At 38.9% G+C, this 20,214-nt stretch overlaps 1 protein-coding gene across 1 annotated transcript in view; it reads right to left on the bottom strand.

The window, feature by feature from the left end:
- Positions 1-8,817: 8,817 nt before the first annotated feature.
- Positions 8,818-20,214, bottom strand: part of MYOM2 (myomesin 2) — a 67,114-nt gene continuing 55,717 nt past the window's right edge. The window contains exons 30-36 of the mRNA XM_010225447.2: positions 20,071-20,109; positions 19,310-19,415; positions 14,379-14,542; positions 14,019-14,055; positions 13,878-13,900; positions 13,004-13,059; positions 8,818-9,448 (exon numbers count right to left, since the gene is read on the bottom strand). Coding sequence (XP_010223749.2) covers positions 9,104-9,448; positions 13,004-13,059; positions 13,878-13,900; positions 14,019-14,055; positions 14,379-14,542; positions 19,310-19,415; positions 20,071-20,109 — 770 coding nt within the window. The 3' untranslated portion in view covers positions 8,818-9,103. The remainder of the gene's footprint in view (positions 9,449-13,003; positions 13,060-13,877; positions 13,901-14,018; positions 14,056-14,378; positions 14,543-19,309; positions 19,416-20,070; positions 20,110-20,214) is intronic.

The raw sequence follows: 20,214 nt of genomic DNA, 5'->3' as shown, positions 1-20,214 counted from the left end.
TCAGATGAAAGTGCCTGTGTTTCAGTCTGTGCCCATTTCTTCTTGTCCTGTCACTGAGCATTACAGAGAAGAGTCTGGCCCCATGCTCTTTGCACCCTCTCTTCAAATATTTATATACATTGATAAGATGCCACCTCAAACTTCTCTTCTCCAGGCTGAAGAGCCAGAAACAGGATGTTTTTAACAGGAATTGGTGATGATCTTTAATATGCACCATATTTAATCAGGAGGAATTGTGATTTTAAAGAGAAATGAATAAGCTTAGCTTTATTCATATAAGTAAACTCAATGAAACATAAATTTTCTCTTTTACAGTTTTGCTACTTGCTCTTTTACACTTTGCTACTTATTGTTTCAAAAAGTGTCGGGTTGCTAAACTTGTTTTTCTTTAATGTGCATTTTTTTTTTTTGCATTGCATATAGGATTGGGATGTTAATACTTAAATAATGCATGGATTAGTACCATTATCACTTAATGCAAATACTGCATGCATTATATGCTTTTTCTATTTTTGTATTTCCATGTGTGTTTTTTATCTCATCTTCCTTATAAAACCAACTCATTCAGCCGAAGAGAAAAATTAAGAATTGCAAGAAAATGCTTTTAAAGAAGGAACACATTTCAAATGAACACAGTTAAAGAACTAAATAAAGAACTAAAAATATCTGAATGCATAGAGTTTTCTTTTAGAAAAGATATGCATTATCCTTATATGAATTATAATAATAAAATGGATCATTGTAAAAAAAATGAAAATAAAAATAAGATGTTATGTCATCCTATTACTTTACATCTCTTTTTGCCTTTCTCTTACTTAGTTTCATTGACTAGCAATGAAACTTAGTTTCATTTCCAGCAATTCTTTGATAAGGAATTTGAAGTCAAAATATTCTGCATGTGAATTTTCTATTTAACAGCTGCTAACACAAAATAACATAAAAAATGTGGCCTGCCAATTAATAGTCTGGAGAAATTTGGAAAGAAATTTGGACCAGCTCTTCACTACTTCATCTTTCTACATCCTTAAAAGACGTATGGAATTCTATCCATGCAACAGTGATTGAGTATATGGGAAAGGCCATATAGCTCTAAAAACAAATAAATAAAAATCCTCACTCCAGACCAGCATCAGAATTTTCCTTCTCTGAGTGCATATGATTTCCAGATTCTTCTTGGGTCAATGCATGCATACATTAGTATCTCTCCCAGCAGAAAAGGACCACTGTAATAACTCATAGCTACTATTTATGCTTTAGCAAAGGAAGAAGTGGTCAAGGAAAGACTAAGTATCTACAAAAGGTTTTGAAAGAATAAATGCATTGAATAGGAAGTTAACTGAAGCTCAGGAATGTCTTGAGAAACTTTTCAAAGCTTAGGCATTGTGAGTTCAATGTTGTTGACTTCAAGTCAACAAGTCAAGAAAGAACTGAGTCCCTTTGACAAGCATAAGCTTTTTTATCGACATTAACACCATGTGGTCTTTCAATCAGTTGTATTCTCTGCTTTCAATTATCTGGTCCCAGGGAACTTCTGTGTTAAGGAAACAAGCACAGAGGGACTCCTACTGTGCCAAAATTCTTGCTGCCCCCAAACACCTTGAAATACCATGTTGGCAAAAATTATGCTGTAATAAAATTATTCAGAATAAATTGTCTTTCCTATAGTCAGCCCTTATGGACTTCTCTGCTTCTCTAAACAGAAACTAAGGAAATACCCTAGTAGAAACATGCAGGTAGAGGCAGCATTTTTCTATATTGTGCAGTTACCTATCATCAGATGCTTGTGAAGTTTGGGAATAGATGACATATTGTGATGTAACACAAAAAGAGCACCACGATGCAAAATCATGCAAAAGAGTAAAGATGAATGTAAGCAAGTTACCAGTTCTGAAATGCCTGTGGAGCATCTGTAATTACAGTTTGAGGCCTCAGGAGGAGACTTGGTGGCACGCTTACCACAAAGTCATTGGCCCATGGCTTTTCAATTAGGCCAAGGGTCTGTGCTCAGATGGAGCAGAAATTTCTGTCTGTGCTCTTTGGAAATGAACTGTTCTTTTAGTTCATATTTTGGCACTGTAAAGTGCATGAGGCCTGACCAAAACCCATCAGAAAGTGTTAAGAAGGAGATACCACTAAGCTCTCACAGTGACCGAAATACTGCTTTTGAGTCTTCAGTACCATGAGGTAAAGATGGGGTTTTGACAAGGGAAATGATAGCTAATTAAATGGAGTAAAAACTTGCAACTTGTTGATAAAGGAGACAGAGAGATATTCTCTGATCTCCAACAGGATACAGCAGGCAGGCCAGACAAGACAGGCACAATTCAGACACACCATCCTGAGAGCAATAAGATCCAAGGGAAGTTACCCACCTGAACAAAGTAAAAAGGGAGGTGCGCATATAAAATAAGATTACATTTAAAGCGAAGATTTGGTATAAGACCTGACGGCGTCATGAAAGAGGCACGTGTCGCAGTTGGAGAACAAGGGCAAACAGGCACGTGTTGCACTCTGAGAACAAGGACATGTCTGAGACTAAATGGGAGTGTGTTGGCCAGGCGTAAATGCCAGAGCAAAGGAGTAAGAGCCGGGGGGTGAGGAGAAAGACCTCATGAGAGCTCAGCTTGGTCCTGGAATGATCTGAAAAGAGCCTTCAACACCAAAAACTGCCCAAGGAGATTGCATCCTGAAACCCACAGATTTATATAAAAAGCCAAGAAGAAAATCAGGAAGTTTAAGGTTTAATCTTGTCAAGTGCCCATGTCATGTACTCTGCCATAATGTGTAGAGGATGTTGGTCCATGGACCCTGGCAGTTTATTGGCTGATGCTACCATTAGAACAGTATCAAAACACAGATTACTGAGTTGCAGAGAAATGCCAATCCTATCAGATAACCACGAAATCAAGAGAGCAACAGAGTTAAAAAGAAAGATATCTGGGAACTACCTAGATACTACCAGAAAACCAAAAAAGATAATGTCAAGGCCAGGAGCAAGAGGATTCAGAACTTCGGCCAGCAGCTTAGCTGCTCCAGGCACATGGGAAGGAGTCCAGCATGCAAACCCCATGGAGCTGTGTTTCGTCTGGCTTGAGGGTGCCTGCCTGGCCAGCATAACACATACTGTGAATGAGGCATGTCTTATGCACCAATCAAACATGAAAGGCTTACTGTCTCTTTTAACTGAGATATTGACACGGAGGGATCGCACATAGAAGGGAAGGACAGAAACAAGCCAAATTATAAGGGTAGACTATGAACAAGTGGTAACTGGAAATCAACAAATGCTTGCGCAGAGATTTCAAAAATAGCAAAAGAAATCGGAGAATGGAGAAGACACTGCAAGATACCAGAGCTTAGTGGAGGAAGCCAGCTTATATAGATATGGCAAAAATGCCAGCTATTGTGATGTATCCCTGTAAATACTTTTTTTCTATTAAAGATCCGATTCAATTAGAGAAACATGGTGCAGAATATACCATGCCTAAACTGAAACATCAAACATGAGGTCTCTCATCTGACCTAGTCATGCTGTAAACTCCCTTTATAGCCCGTGGAAAGAACAGACATGATTCATCTCATTCACTTGAGGCATCTGCTTTACAGTGACATGACATGCTTTACTAGTACTTGTATCTCTCCATTTTCTAAGGAGGGAGTTTCAGTGATTAGCTCAGATGGAGACATCTGCATGTGGCCTCATAACTCCCAGCCAGGGAGTTGTCTTGTGTTTTACCTCCCATTAAGCACCATGCAGGAGGCTGATTGCCATTTTCATATGTGGAAGGCATTTTTTCTGAGACAGCAAAAGCAGCACACAACTATGTGGGGTTCTTTCTCACACATTACCTTGCAATCAGGAGATCTGGCTTTGGGGTTGATTTACAATTGTTGGATTGGCTTTTAGTGCATTTCTTCATGCAGAATGGCCCAGTGGAGGTCACTATAAGTCAGTAGACTCTAAACTTTTGATCTTAACCGTGACTTAACGTGGTATAGAACTATGCAGGCTCTTCATTTAACAGAAGTTGTAGCTGCTTCCGTCCGTCTCTCTCTTACCTGCTGTGTGTATCAGCATCATCAGATTGATAATGACTTCCCATCAGGGGCTCTTGGCAATGTGGAGGCAGAGTCACTTGTGGGGGACACGGATGCTGGCTGATATCTGCACAGGGCAACCTGCTGGATAGTTTAGGAGGCCGTGGGCAGGGTTTTTCCTGCTGCTGTTAACTGTATTAGTAGGGTGTCTGCCTTTTTTCTATCTGATTATCAGCTGTACAATATTAATTTCACAGAGGTGCAACAATCACAAAAAATGAAAATATATTAACTTAAAAAATAAGACAAGTTTATTGCAAGTTAACAGCCCTTTACTGCACCCACACAAAGTTCAAATGTTCATAAAGGAAAAAATGTGAGGTCAAGTGTGCTATTTTTAAAAATATAACAATCTGATGAACCTTGAGCTAATATCCAAGGACACAGCCAGTACTGAATTACTGCACATTCCAATGAGGAACAAAATATTAATATAGAAGGCTACTAGTAGCTTCTTGCAGGTCTTGACATCATTGAATCTTGCAGTGGCTATGCTGAGAGTCAGATCCTGCGCTCTGCTCCCAGACCTCCCATTAATTTCAAATGGAAACATCCCTCCACAAAGGCTGAATAAAAACTGTAGGGCTTGGACCTTTCAATATGAGAAACAGCGTGCTGAAAATCTACAGAGACTGCTAAATCTGAAAGATTTGCTTTTAGAGCTTTAATTCATATCTCCCCTTGTAAATATAGCCTAAATGTTATGGATTTCATATCCTAAGAAGAAAATTGATTTAATAAGAGTCTTGCAATATTTTGTATGGCATACTTAACCTCCTAATCTAATGTGCATCATGCAAAGATTAAGAGGTGACATTATTGCTTGCAAAATCACCTGCTATTTCCGGGAAACAGTCATTTGCTGGACCTGTCCTTGTAACTGGTATAATTCTTTAAATAATCTCCCATCCTCTAAGTGATGTGTTTATATCAAAAAGATGGATGTGCTATAGCTGGCAGATTTTTTTTTTAGAGCTAGTCATTTCTATCTTTTTCTTTTGGTGCCATCTAGAGGTTTTATTCTGAGTTCTATGAACTTGTAAAAAAAAGTGCTTTGTTATACTTCAAAAGTGTTCTTTAAAAGCTGTCTGTGCATTAACACCACTTAGGGTGCTATTATCCCTGAATCTGTCTCCAAACAAGAGCGGATTAATGTAGTGTGTCCAAGTTTTTAATTTGCAGGATACAAGTGAACCTTACAGAGTGGGGAAAGATTTGCACTAGAGGAAAATACTGTCATTAAAAAAAAAAAAGAAGAAGAAGAAGAAGAAGAATCTTTTCCGCATAAAAACACCTGTAAATTGGCCTTAGGAGGAATTTTCATAGAACTTGTTTTCAAGCAAATAAACCATAACATATCAAGGCTGTCTCAAAGGAAGCAGGTGCTTGAAGGAAAGGCAGCCTTGCCAGCCTCAAAGGCGAGCGCCAACCTGACAGACACAGCCACGACTTCAGGCACATCAGCACAACTGGCTGACACCTTATCTGCCTCCTGTGACAATTCAACGATATTCCATTTCACGCTAGCGCTGCACAACATGAAACTCAGACAACGCAAAACTCAGCAGTGTGCTGGAAAGTCATTCTCAGAGAAGCGTTTCTTCTTATGGGTAAAGAAAATAGCTAATTCATTGCTATGGGCCCCTGGATTTGTGGAAAAAAAAAAAAAAAAGGATAGCTTCTCATCCAATATAAATGAATAGATCTCTGCTGACCTCAGTAGGAGTGTGCACATTTACATCAGACCATTTTCAGCAGATTTTATTTTCTTCTCTTCCCTCCTTCAAAATGTATTTTAATTAAACTAATGCTGACACTAAGCCTATGAAGGGTATGTGCAAATGCTAATATGTCTCATTATGAATTCCATCTGACTTGATTACAAGAGCATCCTATTTGTCCCTCTAATGTCTATCCAATTGCATAGCCCCTCTGGGCAACTAGATGCGTGTTCTCTCTGAAAAGATAGTCCCTTTTAAGCAACATTGGCCTGATTCATCTCCTAGCACTGATAGCAATATTTTAAATGTGTGCAAAAGAATCCAAGCACTGAAAAATATGAAACAGTTTGTAGCAAGTTCTTAGCCTTTTAGACACGATGTTCCTGTAAATGATAATTTCTGCACTTCAGCAGAGGATTAACTGTCATAATAAATTATTTCTTTTTGCCTGAAAGGAAATAAGTGAAGCTTGCTTAACTAAGCCAGCCAGCTAAAGGTACAACTGAGATGAGGCTAACCTTGTCTTCTGTGCCCAAGGATACCTCTGAAAAGCTGCCATAACATGCAATAATTTGATAGTCTCAGCTAAATTTAACCTGTGTACTGTAGAAGGAGATAAGAATAATATTAAATTCTTGCTGATATTCACTTTGTATGCTACAGGAACTGGCTCTGATGTTTTGTGAGCTTGCTTTAGAAAGAATTTGAAAACCTTAAAGGCCTTAAATAATAAATTAGAATGGAAAAGAAATAAAAATGAGTTATTTTAGCTAACTGAAAGGTTTTATGAAGTTCTTGCATTATCAGATTCACAGAAATATTTAATTTTCTTATTTTGGTAGATATTTGAAGAATAAAATTTTGCTTTGCTTTATATTCTAAAATCTCCTAATTAAACTATTTCACAGTAATATCGCCTTCCTGAGCTATGTAATCTTCTCAGATAATTTCGTTCAATGACCAGACACACTTATTTCATGAAGGATTTTTTCACTCCACAGAACACTTTTTCATTACCTTCCTTTTCACTCCAAGTATATGTCTTTCTGCAGAAAGACATTTATTTAAAAGTTTTTTTTTTTTTAGTATAATATAATTGAAGGCCATTTCCTTTCCAGAGCTGGACAGTTCTTTTTTTTATCTTAACTACTCACTGCAGTTAATGGATTGCAGAGCAGGCTTGCACTGTTTCTCACCTGAGGAATTTCAAATCACAGTGAACCCATTCTTATCACCACTCCTGTGTGCAAACCATCAGACTCTTGAGCAGTCTGCAGCACCGTACCCTCAACTTTCCTTTAGTACTAGAAACTAAGATGATGCACAAGAAATAAAGAGGACCTCTCAGGTCTCACATTTAGCATGCTCACATGAGAGGTAGGACATCTAGGTCAAGCCGGTAAACCAGTGCCGGTTTACTTAGTCGCACAGAGTGAAAAAGCATCAACTGCTGAAAGAAGAAATTTCCAGGTGCAACAATTTCCAGGTATTTTCAGGTACAGCAAAGCCTGAAGGTTATTGCACTTGCCCTAGACAAAGACAGAGGTTCAAATGTCCATGGATAGGGAGGAGGCAGAGGGGGAATGACTAAATGTTGCTTTCCTTACCTGCCAGATGATTCCTGCAGTCTGTTTTATCTGACAGTTTGTAAATGGGCTTTTCATTTCCTCTGCTTTTCATCTGTCTCAAAATCAAGTATTTCTCGAATCAAATGAAGTATTTGCATGCCAGACAAAACAATAGGTTTGTGCCACTCAGATGAGGAAAAAAATGGAAAAATAAAAGAAATGAAATTTATTTTTGAAATGTTCCTGGTTTTCTAGTTTGCCAACTGAAAAACAAAAATTGATTTCCATACTTTTGCACTTAAGATCCATCTATTCAAGATGGTGTTGGAGACTCAGCTCCAGCTTTCACTCATTAAATCCAAAGATAACAAATAATACTTGATGCTTATTCCAAGCACTTTCACACAATTTTTCCAATTAAGATTCTACAGAGTGCCAATTCTATAGACCACCCATGCCATTTTTGTAGACCACCCCTAACCCCATTTCCCTCACTCCCATCAGGTACTTTTTCCCTGACATGTATCCTACTCCATAGACTGGGAGAAATCAGAAGAGAGGAGGGTGGCATCCAGGGGGTCTTTTACCAGTGTTGTTTGCCTACCCTTAGAAGAACTCTGCAGGAAACTGGTTGCCAATTTACATAGATCCATCTAAGTAGATAAATGGACTGTTATGAAATAGAGAGACGGGTATTAAAACATTCAGTGTTGCACTCAAGCATGTACTATACGACAGATACATAAGCAGCCGCACTGAAGCCCATTCTATTTGAACGTTTCACGATGAGCATACATTTAAATCTTTGTTTAGCAGAACATCACCCACTGCAGAGCTGTGCTATTCACTTGGGATAGAGGAGAATCAAACATGTAATTATCCTAACTGACTGAATTGTATACATGTCCTTGGTACCAGTTTGAGTTTACATCTTGACCTGTATTGTAAAGAGCAAAATTAATGTTCTAAGTGCCACCTAGTGACTGTGATTAAACATAATTTGCTTTCTTTATTGAAAGTCGATTGTCTGCATGCTACCAGCTGTGAAATTGTGCAATAAGCAATAATTAAACAATGAAAGAGCGTAAACAGATCTAGTTAGGTGTGATTTGGTGCAATGAGAAGCACAAGGTGACTTTTAAAGTTTTATTAGCACAAAGCAAGGAAAACAAAATACAATCATGTAACCTATGCTTCAATGCGTAAACAGTGAACAATTGTAAAATTCTACTATAGTTAAGCTCAAACTGTAAAATAACAATCACTACTAAATAGAAACTAAATATCAGTACTGTGTAAGAAAGCAGGATTCATCTCTGAATATGTATCTAACTGCAGTTCATTACCCTCATTGATAGAATGTGACATGAGGGACATGTGACATCAAAGAGGGCTGTCGAGTTTGTTTGTTTCTTTGTTTTGCAATGGATGGAGAGTGTAGAAATGGAAGTCTGTTGTAGGTTTATGGGACCTTCTATTGCACTCTGGAACTGTTGGCATGCATTTGACTTTTCACTAATTGCAAGTCCCCTCTGTTTCATGTGCTCCTGCTGAAAGCGTTGAACACGTGTACAGTTCTGTAGCACAGCTGCCTCTCTAAAGCACACCTCTAAAAGCCCAGTTTCCCTTGAAACTATAGCAATTATTTATGTGTGGGAACACCTCAACTGCAAATCATCTCTACTGTTTTGTTTCTCAAGCACAGAGTTTCAAACTTCACTTATGTTTGGACTTCGCATTGGCCTCATGTCCTAGGACTTCTTCTGATGGTGGTATTGGCCTGGGCTTAGCAAGCTGGCCAGGTTTAACTTCAGGCATTTTTTCACCATGTCTGTACACACTTACAGTGACATCCACTGTTTCCCCACCATACTTGTTCTTGACGTGGATGCTATATTTGCCTGAATCTTCTGAAGTCACTCCCTTGATTGATAAACTGGCATATTTCCCATGTTCCAGTGAAACAACATAGTGCTCATTAAGTTCAAAGGCCTTGTCATTCTTGAACCAAATCACTTCTGGGTCAGGATTTCCAAACACAGTACAGGTCAGATTCAGAGTCTGAGGGAGGGAAAAAGATGTTAAGGATCAGTAAGATTTGTTTACCCAACATATTATCAGTATTGCTTTCAGGCTCCTCTTAATTAGTAAAAGAAAGGCACATGTTATATCCTAGAAGACTAGGAAATATTTTTCCTATTTTTTGGCTTTTTTTTTTTTTAATTGGTTGGTTGGTTCATTTTTTTCTATCATCTTATCAGTGACTGTGATGCAGTAATAGCCCCAGGGTAACACTCTCTGAAGATGGCATGTTAGACTGTCATTGGCATCTTGCCTGCAGGAGATTCCTGACAACCCATTAGCCTGACATGGTGTTCAGACAATGATAGGTTTAAAAAATCCTTGAAGATTCCCTATACACAGCAGGACAAAGCTTGAGAAAATCTTTTCTGACCAAGGTCTCCTTGAGATTATGACTGGAGAAGTTAAAAAAAAATACACTTAAAAAGTATTAGTACATAACATGAGTCTCTGAAAGTTGTCTTCCAGGTGCTGCTGACTGCTAAAGTGAAAATATTTTATGAAGACTAAATAATACATAACGATTTTAAAAGTATTACACACAAGTAGAGTGTATTCAAAGAATATCTAAAATGATCTAGTAGCATCACCTAGCATTCTGACAATTTAGATGTTTTCCAAAAGAGATTGAAATGGGATGAGGAATCGCTGAAAAATTTCATGGTTATTCTTCCAAAATTTAATATAGTTACTGCTGAGCCTAATTTTGACCACAATACATATGAGAATGTATTTTTTGTGTATTTTGGTATGGTTATGATAGAATAAATGAAATAATCTTATGAGGAATTATATTGGTATGTGCCTACATTGTCTGCCTTTGGTCAAATCTTTCTGCCTCATATTCTTTCCTAGATAATTAAGATTTCACATATCTATTATTTTGAGAAAAGAAAAGGAAGAAAAGAAAAAAAAAGAGAAGAAAAAAGAGAAGAGAGGAGAGGGGAGGAGAGGGGAGGAGAGCAGAGGAGAGAACTAATATTTTCTATCAGAGTAGATTGATATATCGCCTAAAGATTCCACAGGCATCCAGGGGAAGCAGAGAAGATCTGCCTTTGTGCACATGTGTGTGCTCAAATGAAGTACTTTTCTTGAATTCTAATGAATGATGTGATACAACCCACTGAAAATAACAATAAAGTATTTTTAAAAGGGAAGAAATTTTAAATAATCAAAAATCCTGCATGTTCTAAAATAGAAGAAGCTTCAAAGTCAGAGAGGACCATTGAAAGAAGATTTACATGCTCTGGGTACAACTTGGTGACAACATAAGAGTGCAAGTACTCTGTGTTTCATACATAACATATATGATGAAAAGTTAATTAATGACTTGTAGAAATTAGCCTTACCATGAAATAATTAAGCGAATGATGAAGCAAACATGGAAATATAATTTTGAAAAAGCAAAATAATTTCTAATAGCATGAGTTTAAATCTTATGGTTCCTTCTGTTGCCTTTCAGGCAACATTTCATCACTATTGCCCTGAACAGCGACCTCATTTAAGAGCAATTAATAATTAATTCATAATAATTACTCAAGTCTCAGTATGTTAATATTAAAAACTTGCCAGAGACAAGACATATTCTAGATATATTCCAGTCATTTTAGATCATTTGGGACTGTTCTAATTTGTTAAATTATAGATGTGACTTCTTAAAACCATTTATACTTTCTTAATAAGTACTAGTAAAGCTTTGTCTTGTGTTTATGTATTTGTTTTGAAATACCATTCCACTGAACAAAGAAAATTCTTTCTTCTTTTTTCCTTATTGCTATTTTTCATGCTTGTATTTACATGATGCTTGCTTAGAAGCTATTCATTTTTACTTCAGAGGTGAATTTAAAAATTCACTTTTTTGCAGTCCATTTTGTCCATGCAGTGCATGAATCGGAGTCTTCCCCTTCACACATTCAGCTATTTAATCTCCTATGTAGACTTTTATTTCTTGAAATTGACTTTGTAGCATTTTCTAAATTTAAGGTCTTGTTTTTTAGGGTATTATTTTGCATGAAGAAACTTGTGCAAGTCAGTGGTGACTTCTTCAAGCTGTTTCCCTACAGTTATAGTGTTTTAAGATGCTGTCTTTGAGATGGCTTATACCCAACTTCCTAAGAAGCAGACTTTCTCATAGCTGTGCCTGTATCTATGCCAATAGGAAAGGGCAATGAATCCCCACTAGAAAAAGAGAAGGGAACAAACCACTGAGGCCAGAGGAAAATCACCCTTGATTGATTCCATATTTAGGCAGGATTCAGCATCCAGTGCAATGCTCACTTCATCCACCTTCCCTTCTGAAGAGACTATTTATTCTCAGATAGCCAGAAAATGGTCAACTGCACAGAAAGTTGGAAGAACTTTTTTTGTTTGCAGCCTCATTACTTTGGCCATGAGAAAGACAGTTTCCAAACTGTGCAACACAGCTGCGTCCTCTGAAGATGCACTTCACACAGCAGACATAAACAGCCTGATGAACAAGCTCTTGACAGTCAGAGGATGGTAAAAGTCACATTGGCTCATTAGCTGATCTGCTATGGTTGGTCAGATTAAAACTCCAACTTGCTCTTTTAGAGGTCAAAAGCGACCACTTCGGAAAGCACATAAAATACAGGAAATGGATAGTGTGGCTTCCTAAGTGCCAGTGTAATGTCCTGTTTTCCACAAATTAGTGGCTTATAAAATGATTCTAAGATCAGATTGCATCCAGATATTGTGTTGAATAGACCCTGCTGGACTATCCTCTGTTGCCTATTTCATTTTTTGGACTCAAATACATTTTGGTCTAAGTCATGAAATATCCCAAATTACCACATGAAAAACTACTTCCTCTTGCCTCCTTGAAGCCTGTAATCACTGTGTGGCTAGGCACTTCCTAGTTCCTGTGCTGTGAAAAAGTGCTGGATAATCATCTCCAGGTACCTCCTTTGCACCATATATAATGTTGTAGGTTTTTTTTTTTTTTTTTTCCTGTTTTAGTTATCTTTTGCCCAGATAGGAGACAGTTCATTTCTCCTCACAGGAAAGGGCAGAAGACCCACCAGAGTAAGATATGGCTACAGAAGAAAGTGAACAAGACTCTGTTCCCTTCATCAGAAGGACAAAACCGGTCTCTCTTTCCTGGATTGAAGGTCTGGAACTCACCTCCAGGATACAAGTTTCAGTGTTGCATTTGTAAGGACTGACTACAGCTCAGACTAATAGCCTTCTCCTTCCCTCCTAGCATCTGAAGAGTTTGGCCTGAGATTTTACAAGATCCCACTCCACAATGACAGAAAACACTGAGGGACACCCTGTTCACCTAAGAGCTTAATCAAGCTGTGCTCCCCTGACTGTACAAAGAGCTTGCAGTAACAGTGTTCACTTATGACTTCTCATGTGCCTCAATTAAATGACTATCATTAGGTAGTTTGAATTGTCTTCTTTCTCTCAGCTTCTATGAAATCATCTGTCTGTCTCCCTTGTCCCTATTAAAGGAAGTATCTCACCCACCATGAGTGTCAGTAAGCATGACTTACTGACAAAAACTGCTCTTACCTTGCCGTCCATTATAGTCACAACATCAGGCAAACCACCAATGACTTTACCACGATCTAGGAATTAAAAGAAAAATATGCAGATGACATGATGTTTACAATTAAAATTTACTCATTTCTCTATGTCTTTATAACCTAGTGCCATATTAGTCATAACTTCTGCTTGAGCTTATGTTATAAAAATGACATTCTTTGTTAATTAATTGAAAAATAATATCTTTTTTGATGCTTTGTCTTATTTCATCCCTCAGATTTTTAACAGAGGTGGTTGCGATACAAAGTTCTAAATTGATACTCATAAGAGCCTTGCAGCTGCTGCAGTTTGACAGTTCATGCTTTGCACACAGAGCAAAGCAAGGAGGATGTTTTTAGCATCCAGCTGATATCTAAGACCTCAGGAAAATCTGCTGTGTCACTCTGCCTCTTTGTGGACCAAACAGAAGCATTTTGTGATTATCAGGGAACTTGGTATCAAACTGTAAGAATTCCCGCAGTCACTATCAGTAAGGAGCTTCCACACTGTCTCTTAGCATGCACTGCATGTAGCAGGCTCTTTTTGATTTGCTAAATAGGTAGATCCCAGTATTAAGTGTCATCATTCTCTTTTTTAGAGTCCACACCTCGCTGAAGTTCACACCTCTCACAAAATCTTTTTGTTTGCAACTGCAAAAAGACACAGTTGAAGGCTTGCAATATGTGAAAAAAATGCACATTTAGCAAATTTCCACTGAAACATAAATTCCACAGCAATATTTTCTAATAAAGGGGCATTTCCACAAGCACTGAACTCTGAAAGCTGTGACATCAATGAATGCCTTAAAGAGAACACCATAGCAAAAGTAGAACATGGCTAATAAAATGTAAAATAAACTTACTCTTCTCAGCAAAAGCGGCCGCTCTGAAGTTGTTGAGGAAAGAAAGGAAAATATTATTAATACAATTAAGAATGAAATATTTTCTCTGAAAATTAAGGCACTGCTATTATAGCACTAAAATGCAAAAGATGTAGGGCTTACTTGAGTCGTTGGAATTCTGTATATGCATCATCAAAGGCTGTAATAAAATAATTGAAAGCATTATTGTCCATGAGCAAAACTTGCAGTTGGGACTCAGTGTAAAATTTGTAGCACATATTAATATTTAAAATCTTTTAAAATTAAGACAATTTTACATAGTATCAAAATGGAAAGTGAACCCCCTGGAATGCACTATCACATGTGGTAGAAACAGATTTTAAACTAAAATGAACATAAAAGTTATGCAGCTAAACAACAAATGGTTTTGACCAACAGGTTTCCATTTTTCTTATCATTCCCCTGGTTACTATTGATTAATTCTATTTAATCCAAGATAAGTCACCAAATTTACAAATTTACCTTGCCCAGATAGATCAAGCGTGCGTTTGTAGGATTCCTTGGCACCAAAGATTTCAAAGGTATAGTTCCCCTTATCCTTTTCAGTGGGTTCACATATCTGCAGCCAGGCAACATCCTCTCCACCACCAATCCTCATCTTTTCACCAGAGGAAATCTTAGATTCCCTTCAAAAATAATAGAAAGGGGGTTGAATATACTTTTCATGTATATTCTCCACAGAAGATCATCAACAAAATGTTAGAGGATTACATACCATTCCTAAACTTCAAATAAATTGCAACTAGTGAGAGTAATTTCACAGGAGATTCTTTTCTTCCTAGTATAAATAAAGTGTTTAGGGAGAGCATGTAAACCTAGCCACTTGCAAAGAAGTTTCTCCTTTCCCTTATGAACTAAAGAATTGTCCTTTTCTTAGTTTCTCCCAAGCATTTTTAACCATTTTTTACGCAGATAAAGTCAGTGTTGGCTTCCCTTTGATCTGTTGATTTATTCACCTAGACAGAACTGATGTGTCTTCATAGCTAAAGACCTACTTTGATGGAGAAAAGGAATTTTTACTGCTGATTTCCCTTTCTGGAAGAGAACTACATTGAGCATAATGTTCCAAATTAGATATATGGATAAAAACTGCCATACGATAGAGGATGCTGTGCATTGTACAATGAGTGGATGATGCATGCTGGCTTTAGGACTTGTGTTATGTTTCCTGCTATGCAGTATAGTGGATAATTCAAAGCTAGTTGAAAATGCATGCTATGCTTCATGCTGTGAAAATAACGGTAAGAAAACTAGTGATTGTCTAGCCTTTCTATCTTCCAGGAATAATATTCCAGAATGTTATGCAAAAGACGAGGGAGATTTGGGAGGCCTGGAGAAGGCTGGCTTGTTTTTGTGCTTTAGTCTTTGTTTTAGCTCTATTTAACATTTCTGGCTTGTGCTTATTACAGTCATAATAGGAAAGAAATTGTATTTTTTTTCAAAATCTCTTTAGTAATTTTCAGAAAAATGAACATGTGAGGCCTATTAATAAATCTGAAATGCTGAGTAGGGGCATCTGTATAAAAATATAAGTATGCATACTGGTGTTTCCAGATTTGCCACAAAATATTCTCCAGTTTTCTATTTCTATGAACTGGATAGTGGAATGGACTAAATAACCTTTAAAGTTCAAGCAGATATAGCAGGAGGCAGAGGAAAAAAAATCCTACCATTTCCATCACATAGTTATCACATTTATTGAAAGAAAAAGCAAAACTTACTAAATAGAAAATTGGAGGTACAAGTACTGCTGCATGCACTCACAGATGTTTGTTTGATTTACTCCAACCTGATGATCACTCATACGATCTTGTACATTCCTAAGTGTTTCCATTCCATCTGTGTACATTCCACAGAAATTAAGGACAATACATCATTGCAAAATCACTAAAGTAATGTGCAAGTGCTAGTAAACCAGCCAATTGAGTTGACTTTGTGCTATCTTTGGAGACCATCAAGGAATTACAGAATCACAGAATGCTTAAGGTTGGAAGGCACCTCTAGAGATCATCTAGTCCAATCCCCCTGCACAAGCAGGGACACCTAGAGCATGTGGCGCAGGGTGGCATCCAGGAGGGTTTTAAAGATCTCCAGAGAAGGAGACTCCACATCCTCTCTGGGCAGCCTGTTTCTGTCCTCTCACAGTAAAGAAGTTCTTCCTCATATGGAGGTGGAACTTCTTGTGTTTCCACTTACACCCGTTACCCCTTGTCCTGTCACCATCCACCATGGAGAAGAGCCTGGCCCCCTCCTCTCTAAAATCACCCCTTAGGTACTTGAACGTGTTAATCAAATCTCCTCTCAGCCTTCTTTTCTCCAGACTAAACAGGTCCAGCTCGCTTAGTCTTTGCTCATAAGATAGATGCTCCAGTCCCTTAATCATCTTTGTGGCTCTATGCTGGACACTCTCTAGAAGCTCCACATCCCTCTTGTACTGGGGAGCCCAGAACTGCACACAATAATCCAGGTGCGGCCTCACCAGATTTGAGTAGAGGAGCAGGATCTCCTCCCTCGACCTGCTGGCAGCACTCCTCTTCATGCAGGACAGGATCCCATTGGCCTTCTTGGCCATGAGGGCATATTGCTGACTCATGGTTAACTTTCCAGCAGGTCAACCCCTAATCTGTACTGGTGTCTGGGGTTATTCCTCCCCAGGTGCAGGACCCTGCACTTGTCCTTGTTGAACCTCATGAGGTTCCTCTCTGCCCAACCCTCCATCCTGTCTAGGTCTCTCCGAAGTTCTCACAGCCTTCAGGAGTGGCAGCCACTCTACACAGTTTGGTGTCATCTGCAAACTTGCTGAGGGTGCACTCAGTGCCCTCGTCCAAGTCATTGATGAACAAGATGAACAGCACCAGGGCTAGTACTGATCCCTGCGGGACACCATTGGCCACAGGCCTCCAACTAGACTTGGCCCTATTTATCACGACCCTCTGAGCTCTGCCATCCAGCCAGTCCTCAATCCACTTCACAGTCCACTCATCCAGTCCACATTTCCTGAGCTTTCCTATGAGGATGTTATGGGAGACTGTGTCGAAAGCCTTGCTGAAGTTGAGGTAGAAAACATCCACAGCTCTCTCATCATCCATCCAGCCAATCACTTCATCGTAGAAGGCTATCAGGTTCGTCAGACCTGACTTCCCCTTGGTGAATCCATGCTGACTACTCCTGATCACCTTCTTTTCCTTGACATATCTAGAGATGGTCCCTAGGATGAGCTGCTCCATCACCTTTCCAGGGATGGAGGTGAGGCTGACCAGCCTCTAGTTTCCTGGCTCCTCCCTCCTGCCTTTTTTGAAGACTGGAGTGACGTTCGTTTTCTTCAAGTCCTCTGGTACCTCCCCTGCTCTCCATGGCCTCTCAAAGATGATGGAGAGCGGCTGAGCAATAATCCATGCCAGTACCCTCAGCACTCTTGGGTGCATCCCATCCAGGCCCATAGATTTATGGGTGTCCAGTTTGCCTAAATAATCCCTAACCCAATCCTCCTTGACCAGCAGAAAGTCTTCCTCTCTCTTGGTTCTCACTCTTGTCTCCAGGCTCAGTACATGGGGGCTGGCCTTAGCAGTAAAGACTGAGGCAAAGAAGGCATTTAGTAACTCTGCTTTATCTGCATCCTTCGTCACCAAGGCACTCTCCCCATTCAGCAGCAGACTAACATTTTCCCTAGTCTCCCTCTTGCTGCTGATGTATTTGTAGAAGCCTTTCCTGTTGCCCCTGACATCTCTCGCTAGCTCTAATTCCAAACGGGCCTTGGCTTTCCTCGTTGCATCCCTGCATTCTCACACAATGTTCCTATATTCTTCCCATGTGGCCTGGCCTTCCTTCCACATTTACGTATGTGCTCTTTTTCTCATTGAGTTTTCCCAAGAGCTCCTTGCCCATCCATGCAGGTCTCCTGCCCGCCTTGCTCGACTTCTTTCTTATAGGAATGCACCGACTTTGAGCTTGGAGAAGGTGCTGTTTGAATAGCCAACTCTCCTGGACCTCATTTCCTTCTAGGCCCCTTGCCCAGGGGATTCCTCCAAGGAGTTCCCTGAAGAGGTCAAAGTTAGCTCTCTTGAAGCCCAGGGTTGCAAACCTACTTCCTGTCCAGCATCCTCCTCACAGGATTGTGAATTCCATCATCTCATGGTCACTGCAGCCAAGACTGCCCCCAGCCTTCACATTTCCCACTAGACCATCTCTATTTGTTAGTATCAGGTCTAGCAGCGCACCTCCCCTTGTTGGATCATCAACCACCTGCATCAGGAAGTTACCTGCAATGTTCCGCAGGAACTTCCGGCTCCTAGCTATGTGATTATCCTAGCAAACATAGAGTAGTTGAAGTCCCCAATAAGGACCAGGGCCTGGGATCATGAGGCTTCTTGCAGCTGCCTGTAGAAGGCCTCATCCACTTCCTCTCCCTGGTCAGGAGGCCTGTAGTAAACTCCCACGACCATGTCGCCCCTATTGCCCTGCCCTTTAATCCTCACCCACAAGTTCTTAACCCACGCTTCGTCCTCCCCTACGTTGAGCTTCCATACATTCCAGTTGCTCTGTCACGTAAAGAGCAACTCTGCCACCTCGCCTTCGTGGCCTGTCCTTCCTGAAAAGCCTAAAGCCATCCATGGCCACGTTCCAGTCATGAGAGCAGTAATGAGTCCATGAATGAGTCAGCTGAAACCACTTGAAGAATTTAAAAACCTTCAAAACTCTGCCTGTAGTTTCAAACAAATAATGGACCTGATACAGAGACGGATTAAGGGAGACACCAAAGTCAAAGATTAATGCAACATGAGAGTGACAGAAGTATTTGGAATTCTGCAGCTCAGTTCTGGTCATGTTCTCAGTGCTGAGGGTATCTGGCGCGTCTCCTTTGTTACTGAATATCTGTTCAAAGAAGAGGAACAGTATAAAAATACCCTAGGTCATATATGGCTATGTAAGTTTGAAAAATGGTTTTGCTTTCTTAATGTGGGATTTATTAAACTGTAGGAGCATATCCTTCATATTCATCTAATTCTGGAGTAGAAAACTGTAATCAATTAAAAGAAAAAGACAGCCCTGGTCAGACAACTGTGCCTGAATATGTTACTATCTTTGAACTAAACAGGTAATATAGTGGGAAATTAACAGTACTGAGTTGAATAAAAGACTGAAATACTGGAGATTCTCTTTTACTGGCTCTGTTACACCCCTCCTGATAGGTGTTAGACAAGTCTGTTAATTTTCCTCTTACTCTGTTCACTATCTGTGAAAAAGGAATATTAAGTGCTGGAAAGAGAAATTCTTTTATGCGCTCCAGTTACTAAAGAGTGCCATAGAATAGTAAGTACTAGATCATTCAGAGTGTGTTTTGCTCAAATAAATTTGAATGTCAGTTCCATCTTGAGAAATATGTTCTCATCTACCTGTGAGACCAGCTAACTTTCATTTCTTCATTGTAGTACTTCAAGAAACACTGGAGTCTTATTCCTTCCTCTGTGCAAAGGATCTTCAGTGGAGAAGCAGACTTACCTATATAAAACAGAATATATGAAGATCAAATAGGATATTGGAATGAATAGGAAATAGTCAGATAGAGTTCTGGTACTCTCAGGAGAAAATATGTTCAAGATTTGGGTCACAGTTCACAACCATAACAAAGAGATTTGTGTTTTTCAAAGGACATCTAATTTCAACATGAACTTACAGTTTTACTGGAGCGCATTATGAAACGCAAGATATTTTCTAAAAAAAATAAGCCAGTCATGTAATTGCCATAAAACAATAGTGCAATGATTGTCATTGCACAATTATTTTATTCTTGTGCAAAATTTGTTCTTTTATTGTAATGATTTATAACATTATTGACAGTAGGAGCAGAATCTAATTCTATCTGTAATGTAAGACTCATTTACTGATGGGCAGTGTAAGGAAAACCATTATCATAACATTCTCAGAGTATCTAAACCAAACAAGCCAGGTGGAGTAGCACTTTGTTCCTTTTTAATAGTGTCAATTAGCAAGGTCAAATGCCTAGTCAGAGACTTAATAACATGCCCATAATAATATAAGCATCATGAATCCCAGATATTTTCCACCTGCAATAAAAATTGCCTGCCTCAGTCTCAGGTGATTTTAATATATATAAAAAAAGAATACATGAAAATCTGAGACAGCATTTACTTACCACTGACTCCACTCAGTGCAAGCATTACATCATCATACACTGAAAAGGAAAAAAAAAAAAAAAAGGAAATGTACCATCCAAATTCAATCAATATATAGTTCTGTTATGTTTAGTTTAATTAATGTGATATGGGAAGTCTTCTCA

Source organism: Tinamus guttatus, unplaced genomic scaffold, assembly GCF_059628265.1.
Source record: "Tinamus guttatus ecotype Peru unplaced genomic scaffold, ASM5962826v1 Tinamus_guttatus_pri_ptg000383l, whole genome shotgun sequence".
In the NCBI taxonomy this organism is placed as follows: domain Eukaryota; kingdom Metazoa; phylum Chordata; class Aves; order Tinamiformes; family Tinamidae; genus Tinamus; species Tinamus guttatus.
This window is presented reverse-complemented; position numbering and strand designations above follow the sequence as displayed.